We start from the raw sequence: 23,261 nt of genomic DNA on the forward strand, positions 1-23,261 counted from the left end.
CTATACACAGCACAGCAAAAATTGGACATCCAGAGTGCATCAAACATGATTTGAGGCTTGGTTTATGGAAAAGTTGCTTATTCATGCATTCAATGATGCAACTTGCGGGAAAACTATCCACAGGCGTTCATTCATCTCAACCTAGACACAGCGCAGGCAAAAATTGGGACATCCAGAGGTGCATCAAAACATGATTTAGAGCTTGTTTATGGAGAAAGTGCTTATTTCTGAGATTTCAATGTTGCAACCCTGCTGACAACTATCCCACAGTGTGCATTATCCTCACAACACTAGACACAGCGCAGCCAAAAAAGTGGACATCCACGAGTGCATCAAAACATGATTTAGAGCTTGTTTATGGAAAAGTGCTTATTTCTGCATTTCAATGTTGCAACTTGCTGAAAACTGTCCACGGTGTTCTTTCATCTCAACCTAGACACAGCGCAGCAAAAATTGGACATCCAGAGTGCATCAAACATGATTTAGAGCTTGTTTATGGAAAAGTGCTTATTCTGCATTTCAATGTTGCAACTTGCTGAAAACGGTCCACGGCGTTCATTTCATCTCAACTATAGACAGCACAGCAAAAATTGGACATCCAGAGTGCATCAAAACATGATTTAGAGCTTGTTTATGGAAAAGTGCTTATTTCTGCATTTCAATGTTGCAACTGCTGAAAACTATCCACAGTGTTCATTTCATCTCAACTAGACACAGCACAGCAAAAATTGAACATCCAGAGTGCATCAAACATGATTTAGAGCTTGTTTATGGAAAAGTGCTTATTTCTGCATTTCAATGTTGCAACCTGCTGAAAACTATCCACGGTGTTCATTTCATCTTAAACTAGGCACAGCACAGCAAAAATTGGACATCCAGAGTGCATCAAACATGATTTAGAGCTTGTTTATGGAAAAGTGCTTATTTCTGCATTTCAATGTTGCAACTTGCTGAAAACTGTCCACGATGCTTTCATCTCAACCTAGACACAGCGCAGCAAAAATTGAACATCCAGAGTGCATCAAACATGATTTAGAGCTTGTTTATGGAAAAGTGCTTATTTCTGCATTTCAATGTTGCAACTTGCTGAAAACGGTCCACGGCGTTCATTTCATCTCAACTATAGACAGCACAGCAAAAATTGGACATCCAGAGTGCATCAAACATGATTTAGAGCTTGTTTATGGAAAAGTGCTTATTTCTGCATTTCAATGTTGCAACTTGCTGAAAACTGTCCACGGTGTTCTTTCATCTCAAACTAGACACAGCGCAGCAAAAATTGGACATCCAGAGTGCATCAAACATGATTTAGAGCTTGTTTATGGAAAATGCTTATTTCTGCATTTCAATGTTGCAACTTGCTGAAAACTGTCCACGGTGTTCTTTCATCTCAACCTAGACACAGCGCAGCAAAAATTGGACATCCAGAGTGCATCAAACATGATTTAGAGCTTGTTTATGGAAAAGTGCTTATTTCTGCATTTCAATGTTGCAACCTGCTGAAAACTATCCACAGTGTTCATTTCATCTCAACTAGACACAGCACAGCAAAATTGAACATCCAGAGTGCATCAAACATGATTTAGAGCTTGTTTATGGAAAATGCTTATTTCTGCATTTCAATGTTGCAACCTGCTGAAAACTATCCACAGTGTTCATTTCATCTCAACTAGACACAGCACAGCAAAAATTGAACATCCAGAGTGCATCAAACATGATTTAGAGCTTGTTTATGGAAAAGTGCTTATTTCTGCATTTCAATGTTGCAACCTGCTGAAAACTATCCACGGTGTTCATTTCATCTTCAAACATGATTTAGAGCCTGTTTATGGAAAAGTGCTTATTTCTGCATTTCAATGTTGCAACTTGCTGAAAACTGTCCACGGCGTTCATTTCATCTCAACCTAGACACAGCGCAGCAAAAATTGGACATCCAGAGTGCATCAAACATGATTTAGAGCCTGTTTATGGAAAAGTGCTTATTTCTGCATTTCAATGATGCAACTTAACTTGCTGAAAACTGTCCACGGCGTTCATTTCATCTCAACCTAGACACAGCGCAGCAAAAATTGGACATCCAGAGTGCATCAAACATGATTTAGAGCTTGTTTATGGAAAAGTGCTTATTTCTGCATTTCAATGTTGCAACTTGCTGAAAACTGTCCACGGCGTTCATTTCATCTCAACCTAGACACAGTGCAGCAAAAATTTGGACATCCAGAGTGCATCAAAACATGATTTAGAGCTTGTTTATGGAAAAGTGCTTATTTCTGCATTTCAATGTTGCAACCTGCTGCAAACTATCCACGGTGTTCATTTCATCTCAACCTAGACACAGCGTAGCAAAAATTGGACATCCAGAGTGTATCAAACATGATTTAGAGCTTGTTTATGGAAAAGTGCTTATTTCTGCATTTCAATGTTGCAACTTGCTGAAAACTGTCCACGCCGTTCATTTCATCTCAACCTAGACACAGCGCAGCAAAAATTGGACATCCAGAGTGCATCAAACATGATTTAGAGCCTGTTTATGGAAAAGTGCTTATTTCTGCATTTCAATGTTGCAACTGGCTGAAAACTGTCCACGGTGTTCTTTCATCTCAACCTAGACACAGCGCAGCAAAAATTGGACATCCAGAGTGCATCAAACATGATTTAGAGCTTGTTTATGGAAAAGTGCTTATTTCTGCATTTCAATGTTGCAACCTGCTGAAAACTGTCCACGGCGTTCATTTCATCTCAACTAATAGACAGCACAGCAAAAATTGGACATCCAGAGTGCATCAAACATGATTTAGAGCTTGTTTATGGAAAAGTGCTTATTTCTGCATTTCAATGTTGCAACTTGCCAAAAACGGTCCACGGCGTTCATTTCATCTCAACTATAGACAGCACAGCAAAAATTGGACATCCAGAGTGCATCAAACATGTTTTAGAGCTTGTTTATGGAAAAGTGCTTATTTCTGCAGTTCAATGTTGCAACTTGCTGAAAACTGTCCACGGCGTTCATTTCATCTCAACCTAGACACAGCGCAGCAAAAATTGGACATCCAGAGTGCATCAAACATGATTTAGAGCCTGTTTATGGAAAAGTGCTTATTTCTGCATTTCAATGTTGCAACTGGCTGAAAACTGTCCACGGTGTTCTTTCATCTCAACCTAGACACAGCGCAGCAAAAATTGGACATCCAGAGTGCATCAAACATGATTTAGAGCTTGTTTATGGAAAAGTGCTTATTTCTGCATTTCAATGTTGCAACCTGCTGAAAACTGTCCACGGCGTTCATTTCATCTCAACTAATAGACAGCACAGCAAAAATTGGACATCCAGAGTGCATCAAACATGATTTAGAGCTTGTTTATGGAAAAGTGCTTATTTCTGCATTTCAATGTTGCAACTTGCCAAAAACGGTCCACGGCGTTCATTTCATCTCAACTATAGACAGCACAGCAAAAATTGGACATCCAGAGTGCATCAAACATGTTTTAGAGCTTGTTTATGGAAAAGTGCTTATTTCTGCAGTTCAATGTTGCAACTTGCTGAAAACTGTCCACGGCGTTCATTTCATCTCAACCTAGACACAGCGCAGCAAAAATTGGACATCCAGAGTGCATCAAACATGATTTAGAGCTTGTTTATGGAAAAGTGCTTATTTCTGCATTTCAATGTTGCAACTTGCTGACAACTGTCCACGGTGTTCTTTCATCTCAACCTAGACACAGCACAGCAAAAATTGGACATCCAGAGTGCATCAAACATGATTTAGAGCTTGTTTATGGAAAAGTGCTTATTTCTGCATTTCAATGTTGCAACTTGCTGAAAACTGTCCACGGCGTTCATTTCATCTCAACCTAGACACAAGCGCAGCAAAAATTGGACATCCAGAGTGCATCAAACATGATTTAGAGCTTGTTTATGGAAAAGTGCTTATTTCTGCATTTCAATGTTGCAACTTGTTGAAAACGGTCCACGGCGTTCATTTCATCTCAACTATAGACAGCACAGCAAAAATTGGACATCCAGAGTGCATCAAACATGATTTAGAGCTTGTTTATGGAAAAGTGCTTATTTCTGCATTTCAATGTTGCAACCTGCTGAAAACTATCCACGGTGTTCATTTCATCTTAACTAGGCACAGCACAGCAGAAATTGGACATCCAGAGTGCATCAAACATGATTTAGAGCTTGTTTATGGAAAAGTGCTTATTTCTGCATTTCAATGTTGCAACTTGCTGAAAACAGTCTACAGGGTTTTCATAACATCCCGAATAAACATAACAAAAACATTTTTTTATCCAGAGTGCATCAAACATGATTTAGAGCTTGTTTATGGAAAAGTGCTTATTTCTGCATTTCAATGTTGCAACTTGCTGAAAACTGTCCACGGCGTTCATTTCATCTCAACTAGACAGCACAGCAAAAATTGGACATCCAGAATGGATCAAAACATGATTTAGAGCTTGTTTATGGAAAAGTGCTTATTTCTGCATTTCAATGTTGCAACTTGCTGAAAACTGTCCATGGTGTTCATTTCAACTCGAATAGACAGCACAGCAAATATTGGGCATCAAACATGATTTAGAGCATGTTTATGGAAAAGTGCCTATTTCTGCATTTCAATGTTGCAACTTGCAGAAAACTGTCCACGGTGTTCATTTCAACTCCAGTAGACAGCACAGCAAGAATTGACATCCAGAGTGCATCAAACATGATTTAGAGCTTGTTTATGGAAAAGTGCTTATTTCTGCATTTCAATGTTGTAACTTGCTGAAAACAGTCTACAGTGTTTTCATAACATCTCGAATAAACATAACAAAAACATTTTTTTATCCAGAGTGCTTCAAACATGATTTAGAGCTTGTTTATGGAAAAAAGGTTATTTCTGTATGTTGCAACTTGCTGAAAACTGTACACCTTGTTCATTTAATCTCAAATAGACAGCACAGCAAAAATTGGACATCCAGAGTGCATCAAACATGATTTAGAGCTCGTTTATGGAAAAAAGGTTATTTCTGTATGTTGCAACTTGCTGAAAACAGTACACCTTGTTCATTTAATCTCAAATAGACAGCACAGCAAAAATTGGACATCCAGAGTGCATCAAACATGATTTAGAGCTTGTTTATGGAAAAGTGCTTATTTCTGCATTTCAATGTTGCAACTGGCTGAAAACCGTCCACGGTGTTCATTTCAACTCGAATAGACAGCACAGCAAAAATTGGACATCCCAGAGGGCATCAAACATGATTTAGAGCTTGTTTATGGAAAAAAAGTAATTTCTGTATGTTGCAAATTGCTGAAAACTGTCCACGGTGTTAATTTCAACTTGAATTGACAGCAGAGCAAAAATTGGCCATCCAGAGTGCCTCAAACATGATTTAGAGCTTGTTTATGGAAAAGTGCTTATTTCTGCATTTCAATGTTGCAACTTGCTGAAAACTGTCCACGGTGTTCTTTTCAACTCGAATAGACAGCACAGCAAAAATTGGACATCCAGAGTGCATCAAAACATGATTTGGAGCTTGTTTATGGAAAAGTGCCTATTTCTGCATTTCAATGTTGCAACTTGCTGAAAACAGTCTACAGTGTTTTCATAACATCTCGAATAAACATAACAAACAAATGTTTTTATCCAGAGTGCATCAAACATGATTTAGAGCTTGTTTATGGAAAAGTGCTTATTTCTACATTTCAATGTTGCAACTTGCTGAAAACAGTCTACAGTGTTTTCATAACATCTCGAATAAACATAACAAAACATTTTTTTATCCAGAGTGCTTCAAACATGATTTAGAGCTTGTTTATGGAAAAAAGGTTATTTCTGTATGTTGCAACTTGCTGAAAACTGTACACCTTGTTCATTTAATCTCAAATAGACAGCACAGCAAAAATTGGACATCCTGAATGCATCAAACATGATTTAGACCTTATTTATAGAAAAGGGGTTATTTCTGAATTTAGATGTTGCAACTTTCTGAAAATTGTCTGCAGTGTTCCTTTCATCCAGTTTAAACAGAACAAAAGAAATTACATCCTGAGTGCATCAAACATGATTTAGAGCTTGTTTATGGAAAAGTGCTTATTTCTGCATTTCAATGTTGCAACCTGCTGAAAACTATCCACAGTGTTAATTTCATCTCAACTAGACACAGCACAGCAAAAATTGAACATCCAGAGTGCATCAAACATGATTTAGAGCTTGTTTATGGAAAAGTGCTTATTTCTGCATTTCAATGTTGCAACCTGCTGAAAACTATCCACGGTGTTCATTTCATCTTAACTAGGCACAGCAACAGCAGAAATTGGACATCCAGAGTGCATCAAACATGATTTAGAGCTTGTTTATGGAAAAGTGCTTATTTCTGCATTTCAATGTTGCAACTTGCTGAAAACTATCCACAGTGTTCATTTCATCTCAACTAGACACAGCAGAGCAAAAATTGGACATCCAGAGTGCATCAAACATGATTTAGAGCTTGTTTATGGAAAAGTGCTTATTTCTGCATATCAATGTTGCAACTTGCTGAAAACTGTCCACGGTGTTCATTTCATCTCAACTAGACAGCACAGCAAAAATTGGACATCCAGAGTGCATCAAACATGATTTAGAGCTTGTTTATGGAAAAGTGCTTATTTCTGCATTTCAATGTTGCAACTTGCTGAAAACAGTCTACAGGGTTTTCATAACATCTCGAATAAACATAACAAAAACATTTTTTTATCCAGAGTGCATCAAACATGATTTAGAGCTTGTTTATGGAAAAGTGCTTATTTCTGCATTTCAATGTTGCAACTTGCTGAAAACTGTCCACGGTGTTCATTTCAACTCCAGTAGACAGCACAGCAAGAATTGACATCCAGAGTGCATCAAACATGATTTAGAGCTTGTTTATGGAAAAGTGCTTATTTCTGCATTTCAATGTTGCAACTTGCTGAAAACTGTCCATGGCGTTCATTTCATCTCAACTAGACAGCACAGCAAAAATTGGACATCCAGAATGGATCAAAACATGATTTAGAGCTTGTTTATGGAAAAGTGCTTATTTCTGCATTTCAATGTTGCAACTTGCTGAAAACTGTCCATGGTGTTCATTTCAACTCGAATAGACAGCACAGCAAATATTGGGCATCAAACATGATTTAGAGCATGTTTATGGAAAAGTGCCTATTTCTGCATTTCAATGTTGCAACTTGCAGAAAACTGTCCACGGTGTTCATTTCAACTCCAGTAGACAGCACAGCAAGAATTGACATCCAGAGTGCATCAAACATGATTTAGAGCTTGTTTATGGAAAAGTGCTTATTTCTGCATTTCAATGTTGTAACTTGCTGAAAACAGTCTACAGTGTTTTCATAACATCTCGAATAAACATAACAAAAACATTTTTTTATCCAGAGTGCTTCAAACATGATTTAGAGCTTGTTTATGGAAAAAAGGTTATTTCTGTATGTTGCAACTTGCTGAAAACTGTACACCTTGTTCATTTAATCTCAAATAGACAGCACAGCAAAAATTGGACATCCAGAGTGCATCAAACATGATTTAGAGCTCGTTTATGGAAAAAAGGTTATTTCTGTATGTTGCAACTTGCTGAAAACAGTACACCTTGTTCATTTAATCTCAAATAGACAGCACAGCAAAAATTGGACATCCAGAGTGCATCAAACATGATTTAGAGCTTGTTTATGGAAAAGTGCTTATTTCTGCATTTCAATGTTGCAACTGGCTGAAAACCGTCCACGGTGTTCATTTCAACTCGAATAGACAGCACAGCAAAAATTGGACATCCCAGAGGGCATCAAACATGATTTAGAGCTTGTTTATGGAAAAAAAGTAATTTCTGTATGTTGCAAATTGCTGAAAACTGTCCACGGTGTTAATTTCAACTTGAATTGACAGCAGAGCAAAAATTGGCCATCCAGAGTGCCTCAAACATGATTTAGAGCTTGTTTATGGAAAAGTGCTTATTTCTGCATTTCAATGTTGCAACTTGCTGAAAACTGTCCACGGTGTTCTTTTCAACTCGAATAGACAGCACAGCAAAAATTGGACATCCAGAGTGCATCAAAACATGATTTGGAGCTTGTTTATGGAAAAGTGCCTATTTCTGCATTTCAATGTTGCAACTTGCTGAAAACAGTCTACAGTGTTTTCATAACATCTCGAATAAACATAACAAACAAATGTTTTTATCCAGAGTGCATCAAACATGATTTAGAGCTTGTTTATGGAAAAGTGCTTATTTCTACATTTCAATGTTGCAACTTGCTGAAAACAGTCTACAGTGTTTTCATAACATCTCGAATAAACATAACAAAACATTTTTTTATCCAGAGTGCTTCAAACATGATTTAGAGCTTGTTTATGGAAAAAAGGTTATTTCTGTATGTTGCAACTTGCTGAAAACTGTACACCTTGTTCATTTAATCTCAAATAGACAGCACAGCAAAAATTGGACATCCTGAATGCATCAAACATGATTTAGACCTTATTTATAGAAAAGGGGTTATTTCTGAATTTAGATGTTGCAACTTTCTGAAAATTGTCTGCAGTGTTCCTTTCATCCAGTTTAAACAGAACAAAAGAAATTACATCCTGAGTGCATCAAACATGATTTAGAGCTTGTTTATGGAAAAGTGCTTATTTCTGCATTTCAATGTTGCAACCTGCTGAAAACTATCCACAGTGTTAATTTCATCTCAACTAGACACAGCACAGCAAAAATTGAACATCCAGAGTGCATCAAACATGATTTAGAGCTTGTTTATGGAAAAGTGCTTATTTCTGCATTTCAATGTTGCAACCTGCTGAAAACTATCCACAGTGTTAATTTCATCTCAACTAGACACAGCACAGCAAAAATTGAACATCCAGAGTGCATCAAACATGATTTAGAGCTTGTTTATGGAAAAGTGCTTATTTCTGCATTTCAATGTTGCAACCTGCTGAAAACTATCCACGGTGTTAATTTCATCTTAACTAGGCACAGCACAGCAGAAATTGGACATCCAGAGTGCATCAAACATGATTTAGAGCTTGTTTATGGAAAAGTGCTTATTTCTGCATTTCAATGTTGCAACTTGCTGAAAACTATCCACAGTGTTCATTTCATCTCAACTAGACACAGCAGAGCAAAAATTGGACATCCAGAGTGCATCAAACATGATTTAGAGCTTGTTTATGGAAAAGTGCTTATTTCTGCATATCAATGTTGCAACTTGCTGAAAACTGTCCACGGTGTTCATTTCATCTCAACTAGACAGCACAGCAAAAATTGGACATCCAGAGTGCATCAAACATGATTTAGAGCTTGTTTATGGAAAAGTGCTTATTTCTGCATTTCAATGTTGCAACTTGCTGAAAACAGTCTACAGGGTTTTCATAACATCTCGAATAAACATAACAAAAACATTTTTTTATCCAGAGTGCATCAAACATGATTTAGAGCTTGTTTATGGAAAAGTGCTTATTTCTGCATTTCAATGTTGCAACTTGCTGAAAACTGTCCACGGTGTTCATTTCAACTCCAGTAGACAGCACAGCAAGAATTGACATCCAGAGTGCATCAAACATGATTTAGAGCTTGTTTATGGAAAAGTGCTTATTTCTGCATTTCAATGTTGCAACTTGCTGAAAACTGTCCACGGTGTTCATTTCAACTCCAGTAGACAGCACAGCAAGAATTGACATCCAGAGTGCATCAAACATGATTTAGAGCTCGTTTATGGAAAAAAGGTTATTTCTGTATGTTGCAACTTGCTGAAAACAGTACACCTTGTTCATTTAATCTCAAATAGACAGCACAGCAAAAATTGGACATCCAGAGTGCATCAAACATGATTTAGAGCTTGTTTATGGAAAAGTGCTTATTTCTGCATTTCAATGTTGCAACTGGCTGAAAACCGTCCACGGTGTTCATTTCAACTCGAATAGACAGCACAGCAAAAATTGGACATCCCAGAGGGCATCAAACATGATTTAGAGCTTGTTTATGGAAAAAAAGTAATTTCTGTATGTTGCAAATTGCTGAAAACTGTCCACGGTGTTAATTTCAACTTGAATTGACAGCAGAGCAAAAATTGGCCATCCAGAGTGCCTCAAACATGATTTAGAGCTTGTTTATGGAAAAGTGCCTATTTCTGCATTTCAATGTTGCAACTTGCTGAAAACAGTCTACAGTGTTTTCATAACATCTCGAATAAACATAACAAACAAATGTTTTTATCCAGAGTGCATCAAACATGATTTAGAGCTTGTTTATGGAAAAGTGCTTATTTCTACATTTCAATGTTGCAACTTGCTGAAAACAGTCTACAGTGTTTTCATAACATCTCGAATAAACATAACAAAAACATTTTTTTATCCAGAGTGCTTCAAACATGATTTAGAGCTTGTTTATGGAAAAAAGGTTATTTCTGTATGTTGCAACTTGCTGAAAACTGTACACCTTGTTCATTTAATCTCAAATAGACAGCACAGCAAAAATTGGACATCCTGAATGCATCAAACATGATTTAGACCTTATTTATAGAAAAGGGGTTATTTCTGAATTTAGATGTTGCAACTTTCTGAAAATTGTCTGCAGTGTTCCTTTCATCCAGTTTAAACAGAACAAAAGAAATTACATCCTGAGTGCATCAAACATGATTTAGAGCTTGTTTATGGAAAAGTGTTTATTTCGGAATTTCAATTTTGCAACTTGCTGAAAATTGTCCACATTGTTCCGATCATCTAGTTTAATCAGAACAAAAGAAATTACATCCTGAGTGCATCAAACATGATTTAGACCTTGTTTATGGAAAAGTGTTTATTTCGGAATTTCAATTTGGCAACATGCTGAAAATTGTCCACAGTGTTCCGATCATCTAGCTTAAACAGAACAATATTTTTTTTACATCCTGAATGCATCAAACATGATTTAGACCTTATTTATAGAAAAGGGGTTATTTCTGAATCTAGATGTTGCAACTTTCTGAAAATTGTCTGCAGTGTTCCTTTCATCCAGTTTAAACAGAACAAAAGAAATTACATCCTGAGTGCATCAAACATGATTTAGAGCTTGTTTATGGAAAAGTGTTTATTTCGGAATTTCAATTTTGCAACTTGCTGAAAATTGTCCACATTGTTCCGATAATCTAGCTTAAACAGAACAATATTTTTTTTACATCCAGAATGCATCAAACATGATTTAGACCTTGTTTATAGAAAAGGGGTTATTTCTGAATTTATTATTTCTGCATTTATTATTTCTGCATTTCAATGTTGCAACTTGCTGAAAACTATCCACGGCGTTCATTTAATCTCAACCTAGACACAGCACAGCAGAAATTGGACATCCAGAGTGCATCAAACATGATTTAGAGCTTGTTTATGGAAAAGTGCTTATTTCTGCATTTCAATGTTGCAAAATTGGACATCCAGAGTGCATCAAAACATGATTTAGAGCTTGTTTATGGAAAAGTGCTTATTTCTGCATTTCAATGTTGTAACTTGCTGAAAACAGTCTACTGTGTTTTCATAACATCTCGAATAAACATAACAAAAACATTTTTTTTATCCAGAGCTTCAAACATGATTTAGAGCTTGTTTATGGAAAAGTGCTTATTTCTGCATTTCAATGTTGCAACTTGCTGAAAACTATCCACGGCGTTCATTTCATCTCAACTAGACAGCACATCAAAAAATTGGACATCCAGAGTGCATCAAACATGATTTAGAGCTTTGCTAATGGAAAAGTGCTTATTTCTGCATTTCAATGTTGTAACTTGCTGAAAACAGTCTACAGTGTTTTCATAGCATCTCGAATAAACATAACAAATTTTTCTTTTAATCCAGAATGCTTCAAACATGATTTAGAGCTTGTTTATGGAAAAGTGCTTATTTCTGCATTTCAAATGTTGCAACTTGCTGAAAACTATCCACGGCGTTCATTTAATCTCAAATAGACAGCACAGCAAAAATTGGACATCCAGAGTGCATCAAACATGATTTAGAGCTTGTTTATGGATGAAAAGTTATTTCTGTATGTTGCAACTTGCTGAAAATTGTCCACCTTGTTCATATTGACTTGATTAAACAGCACAGCAAAAAGTGGACATCCAGAGTGAATCAAACATGATTTAGAGTTTGTTTATGGAAAAGTGCTTATTTCTGCATTTCAATGTTGTAACTTGCTGAAAACAGTCTACAGTGTTTTCATAACATCTCGAATAAACATAACAAAAACATTTTTTTTTCCAGAGTGCTTCAAACATGATTTAGAGCTTGTGTATGGAAAAAAGGTTATTTCTGTATGTTGCAACTTGCTGAAAACTGTACACCTTGTTCATTTAATCTCAAATAGACAGCACAGCAAAAATTGGACATCCTGAATGCATCAAACATGATTTAGACCTTATTTATAGAAAAGGGGTTATTTCTGAATTTAGATGTTGCAACTTTCTGAAAATTGTCTGCAGTGTTCCTTTCATCCAGTTTAAACAGAACAAAAGAAATTACATCCTGAGTGCATCAAACATGATTTAGAGCTTGTTTATGGAAAAGTGTTTATTTCGGAATTTCAATTTTGCAACTTGCTGAAAATTGTCCACATTGTTCCGATCATCTAGTTTAATCAGAACAAAAGAAATTACATCCTGAGTGCATCAAACATGATTTAGACCATGTTAATGGAAAAGTGTTTATTTCGGAATTTCAATTTGGCAACATGCTGAAAATTGTCCACAGTGTTCCGATCATCTAGCTTAAACAGAACAATATTTTTTTTACATCCTGAATGCATCAAACATGATTTAGACCTTATTTATAGAAAAGGGGTTATTTCTGAATTTAGATGTTGCAACTTTCTGAAAATTGTCTGCAGTGTTCCTTTCATCCAGTTTAAACAGAACAAAAGAAATTACATCCTGAGTGCATCAAACATGATTTAGACCTTGTTTATGGAAAAGTGTTTATTTCGGAATTTCAATTTTGCAACTTGCTGAAAATTGTCCACATTGTTCCGATAATCTAGCTTAAACAGAACAATATTTTTTTTTACATCCAGAATGCATCAAACATGATTTAGACCTTGTTTATAGAAAAGGGGTTATTTCTGAATTTAGATGTTGCAACTTTCTGAAAATTGTCCACAGTGTTCCTTTTCATCTAGTTTAAACAGAACAAAAACAATTACATCCTGAGTGCATCAAACATGATTTAGACCTTGTTTATGGAAAAGTGTTTATTTCGGAATTTCAATTTTGCAACTTGCAGAAAATTGTCCACACTGTTCCGATAATCTAGCTTAAACAGAACAATATTTTTTTTTACATCCTGAATGCATCAAACATGATTTAGACCTTGTTTATAGAAAAGGGGTTATTTCTGAATTTAGATGTTGCAACTTTCTGAAAATTGTCCACAGTGTTCCTTTTCATCTAGTTTAAACAGAACAAAAACAATTACATCCTGAGTGCATCAAACATGATTTAGACCTTGTTTATGGAAAAGTGTTTATTTCGGAATTTCAATTTTGCAACTTGCAGAAAATTGTCCACAGTGTTCCTTTCATCTAGTTTAAACAGAACATTTTTTTACTTCCTGAGTTCATCAAACATGATTTAGTCCTTGTTCATGGAAAAGTGGTTATTTCGGTATTTCAATGTTGCAACTTGCTGAAAATTGTCCACAGTGTTCCTATGATCTAGTTTAAACAGAACAAAAACAATTACATCCTGAGTGCATCAAAAATGATTTAGACCTTGTTTATGGAAAAGTGGTAATTTCTGAATTTAGATGTTGCAACTTTCTGAAAATTGTCCACAGTGTTCCTTTCATCTAGTTAAAACAGAACCAGTTTTATTTTTTACATCCTGAGTGCATCAAACATGATTTAGACCTTGTTTATGGAAAAGTTTTTATTTCTGAATTTCAATGTTGCAACTTGTAGAAAATGTTCCACAGTGTTCCTATCATCTTGTTTAAACAGACCAAAAAAAAATGTACATCCTTAGTGCATCAAACATGATTTAGACCTTGTTTATGGAAATGTGTTTTTTTTTTCTGAATTTCAACGTTGCAACTTGCTGAAAATTGTCCACAGTGTTCTTATCATCTAGATTAAACAGTTCTGCAAAAAATTGCACTTACAGAGTTTATCAAACATTATTTAGACCTTGTTTACGGAAAAATTTCAACATGTGATACCATGACACTACACATGTGACAACATTTGCACATGTGAAAACCCAGGTGTCAAATATATTTCAGAATATTTTACTTTGAAAGGCATAATTTTTACACTAAGCCTGTCAAAACTTTTGACTGTTATTTTTACTATCTTCTACAATGTAGAATAATTGTGAAGACATCACAACTTTGAAATAACACATATGGAATCACGTAGTAACCAAAAAAAAGCACAAAGCACAAAGACAAGTGAAACAGATGAGGGTGTGACAGACCGGAGAACTTGCACAATTGGTGGCTGACTAAATACTTTTTTTGCCCCACTGTATATACAGTACACACACACTCCGGACTCCAACATTGCTCCTCCTAATATTTATAAATTCCATTCTTTTAGATTTGTGTGTGTTGTTGTGAATTGTTTGATATTACTGCACTGTTTGAGCTGGCAACACAAGCATTTCACTACACCCACAATAAAATCTGTGTATGTGACCAACAAAATTTGATTTGATGTGAAAATCCACATTATCACATGTGACACAATTTCACATATGCAATGTCACATGTGAGTTCATGTGTTTTTTCCGTAAGGGGAGCGCTGTCCACGACGCACCATTTTAAAGGCAATTTTGCACATACCGCGGAAATCACATTGATGGTAAACACTGCAGATTTCTAAATGAAAGGTAATCAGAAATGATCTTTATATGTCAAGCGCTCTACAACGCACCTCAGAATGAATCCCAGCCTCAATCAGTCACACCTTTTACATGACACACCACTTGCAAACAACACACACTACATGCTAACAACACACATGGACACGCATGGAAATATGGACCAGACCAGAGCGCAGAATTAAACCAGTGTATGATGATGATGGTTAGACTAGATGAATCTAACACACATGCAGACTACACGATCCTAACACATAGACAGACTGATTATCCTGATAGACTACATCAGCGTTTCCCAAACTTGGTCCTCAGGACCCCAAGGGGTGCACATTTTGTTTTTTGCCCTAACACTGATTCAAATGATCAAAGCTTGATAATTAGTCGATTATTTGAATCAGCTGTTTAGGGCAAAAACCAAAATGTGCACCCCTTGGGGTCTTGAGGACCAAGTTTGTGAAGTCCTGGACAACATGATCCTAACATAGATTTATTTATTTTATCTTTATTTAACTAGGGAAGTCAGTTAAGAACAAATTCTTATTTTCAATGATGGCCTAGGAACAGTGGGTTAATTGCCTGTTCAGGGGCAGAACGACAGATTTGTACCTTGTCAGCTAGGGGGTTTGAACTTGCAACCTTCCAGTTACTAGTCCAACGCTCTAACCACTAGGCTACCCTGCTGGTAGACACATGATCCTAATACACAGACACATGATCCTAACACACAGACAGACTACACGATCCTAACACACAGACAGACAAATGATTGAATTCACTTCATTCTACTGTCACTAACAGGGTTCCACTGAGAGAGATGTTGCATTGTTTTCTAGCACCGTTTACACAGAGAATTATAGTGTAGGGTTCATGTAGTCGGGTCCTGTAAACTCCATTTCATGGCAGTCTCTCTTATTGCTTCACTTCAGTCTCTACGGCAATGGTGTCTCTTCATTGGTTCTCCCTGTATTGTGTCGCAATATCGTAGCTCTCCTCTCCTCCTCCAGATGTCGTCTGGGACCATCAGTCGACCCTCTCTCATCCTCTCCTCTCCTCCTCTATATGTGGTCTGGGACTGTCAGTAGTGCCTCCTCTGGTTCTCTGTCCACGTCAACATTCTGAAGACAGACGGAGAGAAAGAGAAGGTGTGATGATGTGTGTGTGTGTTTGTGTGTGTGTACCTGCAAACTACGTTTGGTGAGGTTCTGCTGGATTTTGTTCGAGGTAGGGCTTGGTTTGGGGACGTCACTGCATTGGCTCTCCTGACAACCAGAGGGGCTTAAGTATGATCCACAAATGAGATTTTCTGACAGTTCAAGGCTGTTAAGCCAGGAGTAGGTTGCTGCTAGACGCTTTTAGTACATATGAGGCGGTACAAGGGTTGGATTTGGAAATGGGAACTTTATATGTAGTGTGTGCACGTGTGTTGGCTCACCACTGGTTTGTCTCTGTGTGTGTTGACTGCTTCAATGTTGAGGAAGATGGACTCAACCTCACAACCTGAGAAAAATAATAGAGACCCCAGGACTACAGCTGATTAGTACATCAATTAACATTATCATTGTTAAATATTTCTACTTAAATATTCATAGGGAGAGAAAGAGAGAGAAAGAGACCGACCGTAAGCAACTGGGGTGAGTTTTAGCACCGTGTGGAGAGGACACTTCAGATATGGCAACTCCGCTGGAGGGGGAGAGAGATGGGAGAAGAGTGGAGAAAGTTAAGAGGGGAGTGGAGAAAGAGGAGAGAGAGATAGATGGGGATACAGAACTCAAACATTTCTTCTGACTGACAGATGGATAATTTCAACATTGACAGAGTTCCAAAGGTTCCCAAGCTGTGTGATAGTGGTATATAGTATAGTAGTAGTGTAGTGTCAGAGCCTATGGGATTGTGGTTAGACCGTCTTACCTGCACTCTTATCAAGGAAGTAAGCTAGCAGACAGCGCATGACAGCCTGGTGGCACACCACCAGAACATTCTCCTGTCTCTCTAGTTCCATGATCACCGGCTCCAGACGTTGCACCAGGTCCTCATACGACTGACACACACACACACACACACACACACACACACACACACACACACACACACACACACACACACACACACACACACACACACACACACACACACACACACACACACACACACACACACAAACACACACATAATATACACGTATTATATATGAACATTGCACACACACGCTCACGATACACACATTATACATACATTATACACTACATGGCCAAAAGTATGTGGACACCTGCTTGTCTAACATCTCATTTCAAAATCATGGGCATTAATATGGAGTTGGTCCACCCTTTGCTGCTATAACAGCCTCCACTCTTTTGGGAAGGCTTTTCACTAGATGTTGGAACATTGCTGTAGTGACTTGCTTCTGATATTGGCACTGATATTGGGCGATTGCTTTGTGCACGTGGGCATTGTCATGCTGAAACAGGAAAGGGCAATTCCAAAACTGTTGCCACAAAGTTCAAATCAAATCAAATATTATTTGTCACATACACGTGTTTAGCAGATGTTATTGCAGGTGTAGCAAAATGCTTGTGTTTGTAGCTCCAACAGTGCTGTATAATCTAACAATTACACAACAATACACACAAATATAAAATAAAGGAATGGAATTAAGAATATATAAATATTTGGACGAGCAATATCAGAGTGGCATAGACTAAGATACAGTAGAATAGGATAGATACAGTATACACACATACATATATATATATTAGATAAGTAATGCAAAATATGTAAACATTATTAAAAGTAGCCAGTGATTTCAAGTCTATAGGGCAGCAGCCTCTAATGTGCTAGCGATAGCTATTTAACAGTCTGATGGCCTTGAGATAGAGACTGCAAAAACAACTTCTCGGTCCCAGCTTTGATGCACCTGTACTGACCTCGCCTTCCGGATGATAGCGATGTGAACAGGCAGTGTGGCTCAGGTGGTGTTGTCCTTGATGATCTTTTTGGCTTTCCTGTGACATCGGGTGCTGCAGGTGTCCAGGAGGGCAGGTAGTTTGACCCCGGTGATGCGTCGGGCAGATCACACCACCCTCTGGAGAGCCCTGTCGTTGCGGGCAGTGCAGTTGCCATACCAGGCGGTGATACAGCCCGACAGGATGCTCTCAATTGTGCATCTGTAAAAGTTTGTGAGGGTTTTAGGTGCCAAGCCAAAAGAGGCACTGTTGTGCCTTCTTCACCACACGTCTGTGTGGGTGGACCATTTCAGTTTGTCAGTGATGTGTACGCTGAGGAACTTGAAGCTTTCTACCCTCTCCACTGTGGTGCTGTTGATGTGGATAGGGGGGTGCTCCTTCTGCTGTTTCCTGAAGTCCACGATAAGCTCCTTTGTTTAGTTGACATTGGGAAAGAGGTTTTTTTCCTGGCACCACACTCCCAGGGTCCTCACCTCCTCCCTGTAGACTGTCTCGTCATTGTTGGTAATTAGGCATATTTTTGTGTCGTCTGAAAACTTGATGATTGAGTTGGAGGTGTGAGTGGCCACGCAATCATGGGTGAACAGGGAGTACAGAGGGGGCATCCTTGTGGGGCCTCAGTGTTGAGGATCAGCAAGTGGAGGTGTTGTTTCCTACCTTCATCACCTGGGTGCGGCCCGTCAGGATGTCCAGGACCCAGTTGCATAGGGCGGGGTTCAGACCCAGGGCCTCAAGCTTAATGATGAGCTTGTTGAAGGTGTTGAATGTTTTACATTTGCACAATTTTTTTAGAATACAGCTGTAATGTTCCAAAATGTGGAAAAAGTGAAGTGGTCTGATTATACAGACATTGTATCTACACACAATACACCCTAACCCTATGGTCATTGGTTCCAAGCACTGCACCAAGGCCTCAAACACTGACACTACACAGCCAAGTATATCCGAACAAATTATGAAAGACAAGCATTGTAAATTTTGAATTCCGTAAAGTGAGTGTGGAAGAGGTAAAAAAAGGATTGTTGTCCTACAACTTGGTTAGAATATTACTGAGGATAATATTGCCACTCCTATTTTCCATATCTTCAATTTAAGCTGACTAGAAACTGTGCACCCTCAGGGTTAGAAGGAAGCAAAAGTCATTCCCCTACATAAGAATAGTTAAACCCCCTTTACTAGCTCAAATAGCCGACTAATCAGCCTGTTTCCAACCCTTGATCGTGTTTGACCATACAATGCTATATTACAGTAAACAAATTGACAACAGACTTTTAGCACGCTTATAGGGAAGGACATTCAACAAGCACAGCATTTACACAAATGACTGATGATTGGCTGAGAGAAATTGATGATAGGGGGCTGTTTTGTTAGATTTCAGCGTGGCTTTTGAAATTATCGATCATAGTCTGCTGCTGGAAAAACATATGTTTTATGGCTTTACACCCCCAGCTATATTGTGGATAAAGAGTTACCTGTCTAACACAACACAGAGGTGCTTAACCTCTTCATGCGTGAGTTCCAAATATATCTAACTGTCGCCACAGCGTGAGTTTTTCTATGTGCATGGTGTTAGAATCCACTCACAGTTCCAAAATGTGATTGTGACTCAACAGAACAGTTAACACGCGCTGGCCTCAAACATGGGCTGTTTCAACTTGATTTTCTAACAACAGTTTCAATTGAGGTGTGCTCCTCATTAATTCACATGAGAAAGTAGCCTATTTCACTGCTTTGGCAACAGCTATTGGGGGATCCATAGTAAATACAAATAGGACTGAAAAACATACATTATATACACTGAGTCTACAAATCATTAAGAATATCTGCTCTTTCCATGACATAGACTGACCAGGTGAATCCAGGGGAAAACTTTGATCCCTTATTTATTAAATCCACTCAATTAAGGGGAGGAAAAAGGTTAATAATGAAGGATTTTTAAGCTTGAGGCAATTGAGACATGGAATGTGTATGTGTGCCATTCAAAGGGTGAATGTGAAAAACAAAAAACATGTCTATGAATGGGGCAAGGTGGTAGGTGCCACCAGTTTGTGTCAAGAACTGCATTGTTGCTGGATTCTTCACAGTCACCAGATTCCTGTGTGTATCACCTAAAGGACATCCAGCCAAATTGACACAGCTGTGGGATGCACAGGGCAAGCATCCAATGTGGAACACTTTCACAATTAGGGCACTTTGCTTTTATTTCCAGCATTATCCACTGGTGTTGCTGCAGGTAGAATATCTCAGGAAATGTTCTTTAATTGACATAAACTGTCTCCAAACAATCAATCAATGTCTGATTGTGAATGTGTATTTTGCTGGGGATATTCTTTGTGGATCAGTGATTCTACACCTTACCTTGCTCAAGCTGATCCTTTTCAATGGACTCAGGAGTTAGAGCTAAAATGTTGTCAATTAGAGTCAGTATCAACGAAACCGACAATGGAAGTTTATTGTACCATATTCGGGAGGTAGTCCCGACTGGGAGTCAAACCTGGATCCAGCTACTGTCAAGCCAACATTTTTAACAGTTACGCCAAGAGGTCCAAACACGGTATCCACATTACTATACACAGTATACACATTGTACACACACACAGCATACACATAGTATACAAACATTATACTCTCACTCCTCACCTCTCCCTTGGGGTAGCGGTAACGGTACTTGTTTTGGTCTCTCAGTGCAAACTCTTCTGGGTAGTGGTCTTGGATCTCCTCATAGGTCATCTCCTCACACACACCCTGACATGCAGGACAGAGAGGTTACACATACACCCCACCCCCTCCTGACAAACAGGAAAGAAGAGAGGTACACACACACACACTAAACACACACTAAACACACGCACACACTTACTGCGTCTATCTCGTTGAGGGCCTTCCACTGTTCGTAGGGGACTCCCAGACCCTCAGCTGTCTGGATGGTTCTCTTCATGTGGCTGGTCCACACCTTCAAATCTCTGATACACTGGCTACGTATGTACCCTCCTAGAGCACTGGCAAACTACACACACGCACGCACACACTTTAGATCTCTGATTCACTGGTTACGCGGGCCACCCCAGGCATTTTTGTTTTAACCCTAAAAGGTGAAAAATCTGTCTAGATAAAAAATCTGTCGATCTGCCCTTGAGCAAGGCACTTAGCTCTAATTGCTCCAGAGTCGCCAGCAATTGCTGATTCATACTGTGACCCCATTCTCTAAGGGTGTCTCAGGGTGAGTGGGATATTTAAAAAACACATTTCCAGTTCACACCACACACTTTTATCGTTTACACATTTGTACATGTGTGAAACAGGACAAAAATAAGCAATATGTTCACCCCCTATTTGACTTTGAATCGACGTCCTCCGGATGTTGTCAGAATTATTGTGTAAGTCTATGGAAGGGGGTGAGAAACATGAGCTTCTTCAGTTTTGTATTGAAGTCAATGTACCCAGAGGAGGACAGAAACTAGCTGTCCTCTGGCTATACAATGGTGCTACCCAACAGAGTGCTGTTGAGGCTACTGTACAGTAGAACTTCATTTTTTTTTTTTTTTAACCTTTATTTAACCAGGCAAGTCAGTTAAGAACACATTCTTATTTTCAATGACGGCCTGGGAACAGTGGGTTAACTGCCTGTTCAGGGGCAGAACGACAGATTTGTACCTTGTCAGCTCGGGGGTTTGAACTCGCAACCATCCGGTTACTAGTCCAACGCTCTAACAGTGGTTACGCTACGCTACCGCCCCGGCAAAACTGTTTTTTTAATCAATTATTTGGTGACATGTGAATATATTTAGTGTAGCTTTATCTAAAAAGGATACACTTAAGTGTATCAATAAAACAATTGTATGAAAAGGGGATGGTCCTCCCCTTCCTCAAGTGTGCCAGTTTAGGGTTAAAACAAAAATGTGGAACGTCTGAGGGAGCCAGAGGAAAGGGTTGGGAAATCCTGTCCTAGAGCACTAACAAACTACACACACACACACACACACACACACACACACACACACACACACACACACACACACACACACACACACACACACACACACACACACACACACACACACACACACACACACACACACACAACCTTTAGACTTTGATACACTGGCATGTACCCTCCTAGAGCACTGGCAAACTACACACACCCCAATCTCTTACCTTGTTTCCTCCTAGGGACAGGCCAGTATCCTACTTTTAAAAAATCTTAGGGGGTAGATCAGCTTGTAATTATATATATAAACTTAAAAAAATATATATATATTTTTTTTTCCTTAATTATTTTCCCTTAACCCTACCATCCCTCCCCTATTTGGAGTAAACTAATGGACAACAATTACTTACAGGCTGACTACACCACTCGTGTTGCGTGCGTGAGCATTGCAAAATAAATTTTGAAATCTATATTGATCAATTATTGCACCCACACTGCTCGCGCGTGCCAACGAATGTCTGCGTTGCCAAGGGCTAAAATAGAAGTCAGTTCTATTTCTGAAGCGGATCGCGCTGCAAGTCCTGCCTCTCCCATCTCCTCATTGATTTATAGAAGCAGGTAGCCAACATCTCCTTATTGGTTTTACCCACGTAGGTGACTGAAGATGAATGAGGTCCGTGGCGGTAATGCACCTCATTTATGAAAGTTGCCAATCGCAATTTAAAGTCAAGAGAAAATAAGCCTGGAGGGATGAGAGATGACTAGAAAAGATTCAGTTGACTGTTTTATGTGTGGATTAATTTGTGGAGTAGAGGACGTTGTGCATTTCAGGTAAAATAAGAACTCATGTTTATTTCCCAGGACAAAATAGCAAGCAACAGCAATCTAGTTAAATAGGACAAATTAGCAAGCAAGTGCACGCTAAATTGCCATCAATGTTTAATGCTTTTCAACCTGTCCCCAAATTAATATAATTGGTCCAGAGTTTGTTTCAATATTTTAACCTGCGTGTCATGATGTGTCCCCCGTGGTATGCACGATTTCACACGATGGTGCTCACGCGCAGCCGGTTTGGTTCCGGGTTAGGCTTCTACTTCCAGCTTAATACATACTATAAACATTTTACGGACACAGTATATATGTTACAATAGTTATCTTTTGCTTGATTTTAGTCCCATCCTTCAGCTCCTCTCGTCTCCCATCTATTTCTGAACACCATCCAGTTTTGATTTATATTTGCCATATTTTTCAACTGTGCTGTTTCACAAAAGTTCTGAACCTTTCTAGTCTCAAAGATTCTACTGATTCTAAATAAATTATATATTTTTTAATTATATTATTGATCGATTGACTATGATTTTTTAAATCGCCCAATGATCTTTGCAGATTCGCTCCAGGTAAATGTTGCAACTCTTCAGCCATTCCTGAGCCTTTGACCAAAAACAAGCCACATATGGACAGTACCAAAACAAATGATCTAATAATTCTGTCTCTTCGCAGCAAAATCTGCAGAGCTGGGATG

At 38.4% G+C, this 23,261-nt stretch overlaps 1 protein-coding gene across 1 annotated transcript in view; it reads right to left on the reverse strand.

The window, feature by feature from the left end:
* Positions 1-14,504: 14,504 nt before the first annotated feature.
* The window catches only part of LOC109896835 (6-phosphofructo-2-kinase/fructose-2,6-bisphosphatase), a 50,281-nt gene continuing 41,524 nt past the window's right edge, over positions 14,505-23,261 (reverse strand). Inside the window, exons 9-14 of the mRNA XM_031832040.1 lie at positions 20,672-20,818; positions 20,452-20,556; positions 16,760-16,889; positions 16,469-16,531; positions 16,284-16,348; positions 14,505-15,966 (exon numbers count right to left, since the gene is read on the reverse strand). Of these exons, the coding sequence (XP_031687900.1) occupies positions 15,907-15,966; positions 16,284-16,348; positions 16,469-16,531; positions 16,760-16,889; positions 20,452-20,556; positions 20,672-20,818 (570 nt within the window). The 3' untranslated portion in view covers positions 14,505-15,906. The remainder of the gene's footprint in view (positions 15,967-16,283; positions 16,349-16,468; positions 16,532-16,759; positions 16,890-20,451; positions 20,557-20,671; positions 20,819-23,261) is intronic.

The sequence above is a fragment of the Oncorhynchus kisutch genome, linkage group LG9, assembly GCF_002021735.2.
Source record: "Oncorhynchus kisutch isolate 150728-3 linkage group LG9, Okis_V2, whole genome shotgun sequence".
In the NCBI taxonomy this organism is placed as follows: Eukaryota; Metazoa; Chordata; class Actinopteri; order Salmoniformes; family Salmonidae; genus Oncorhynchus; species Oncorhynchus kisutch.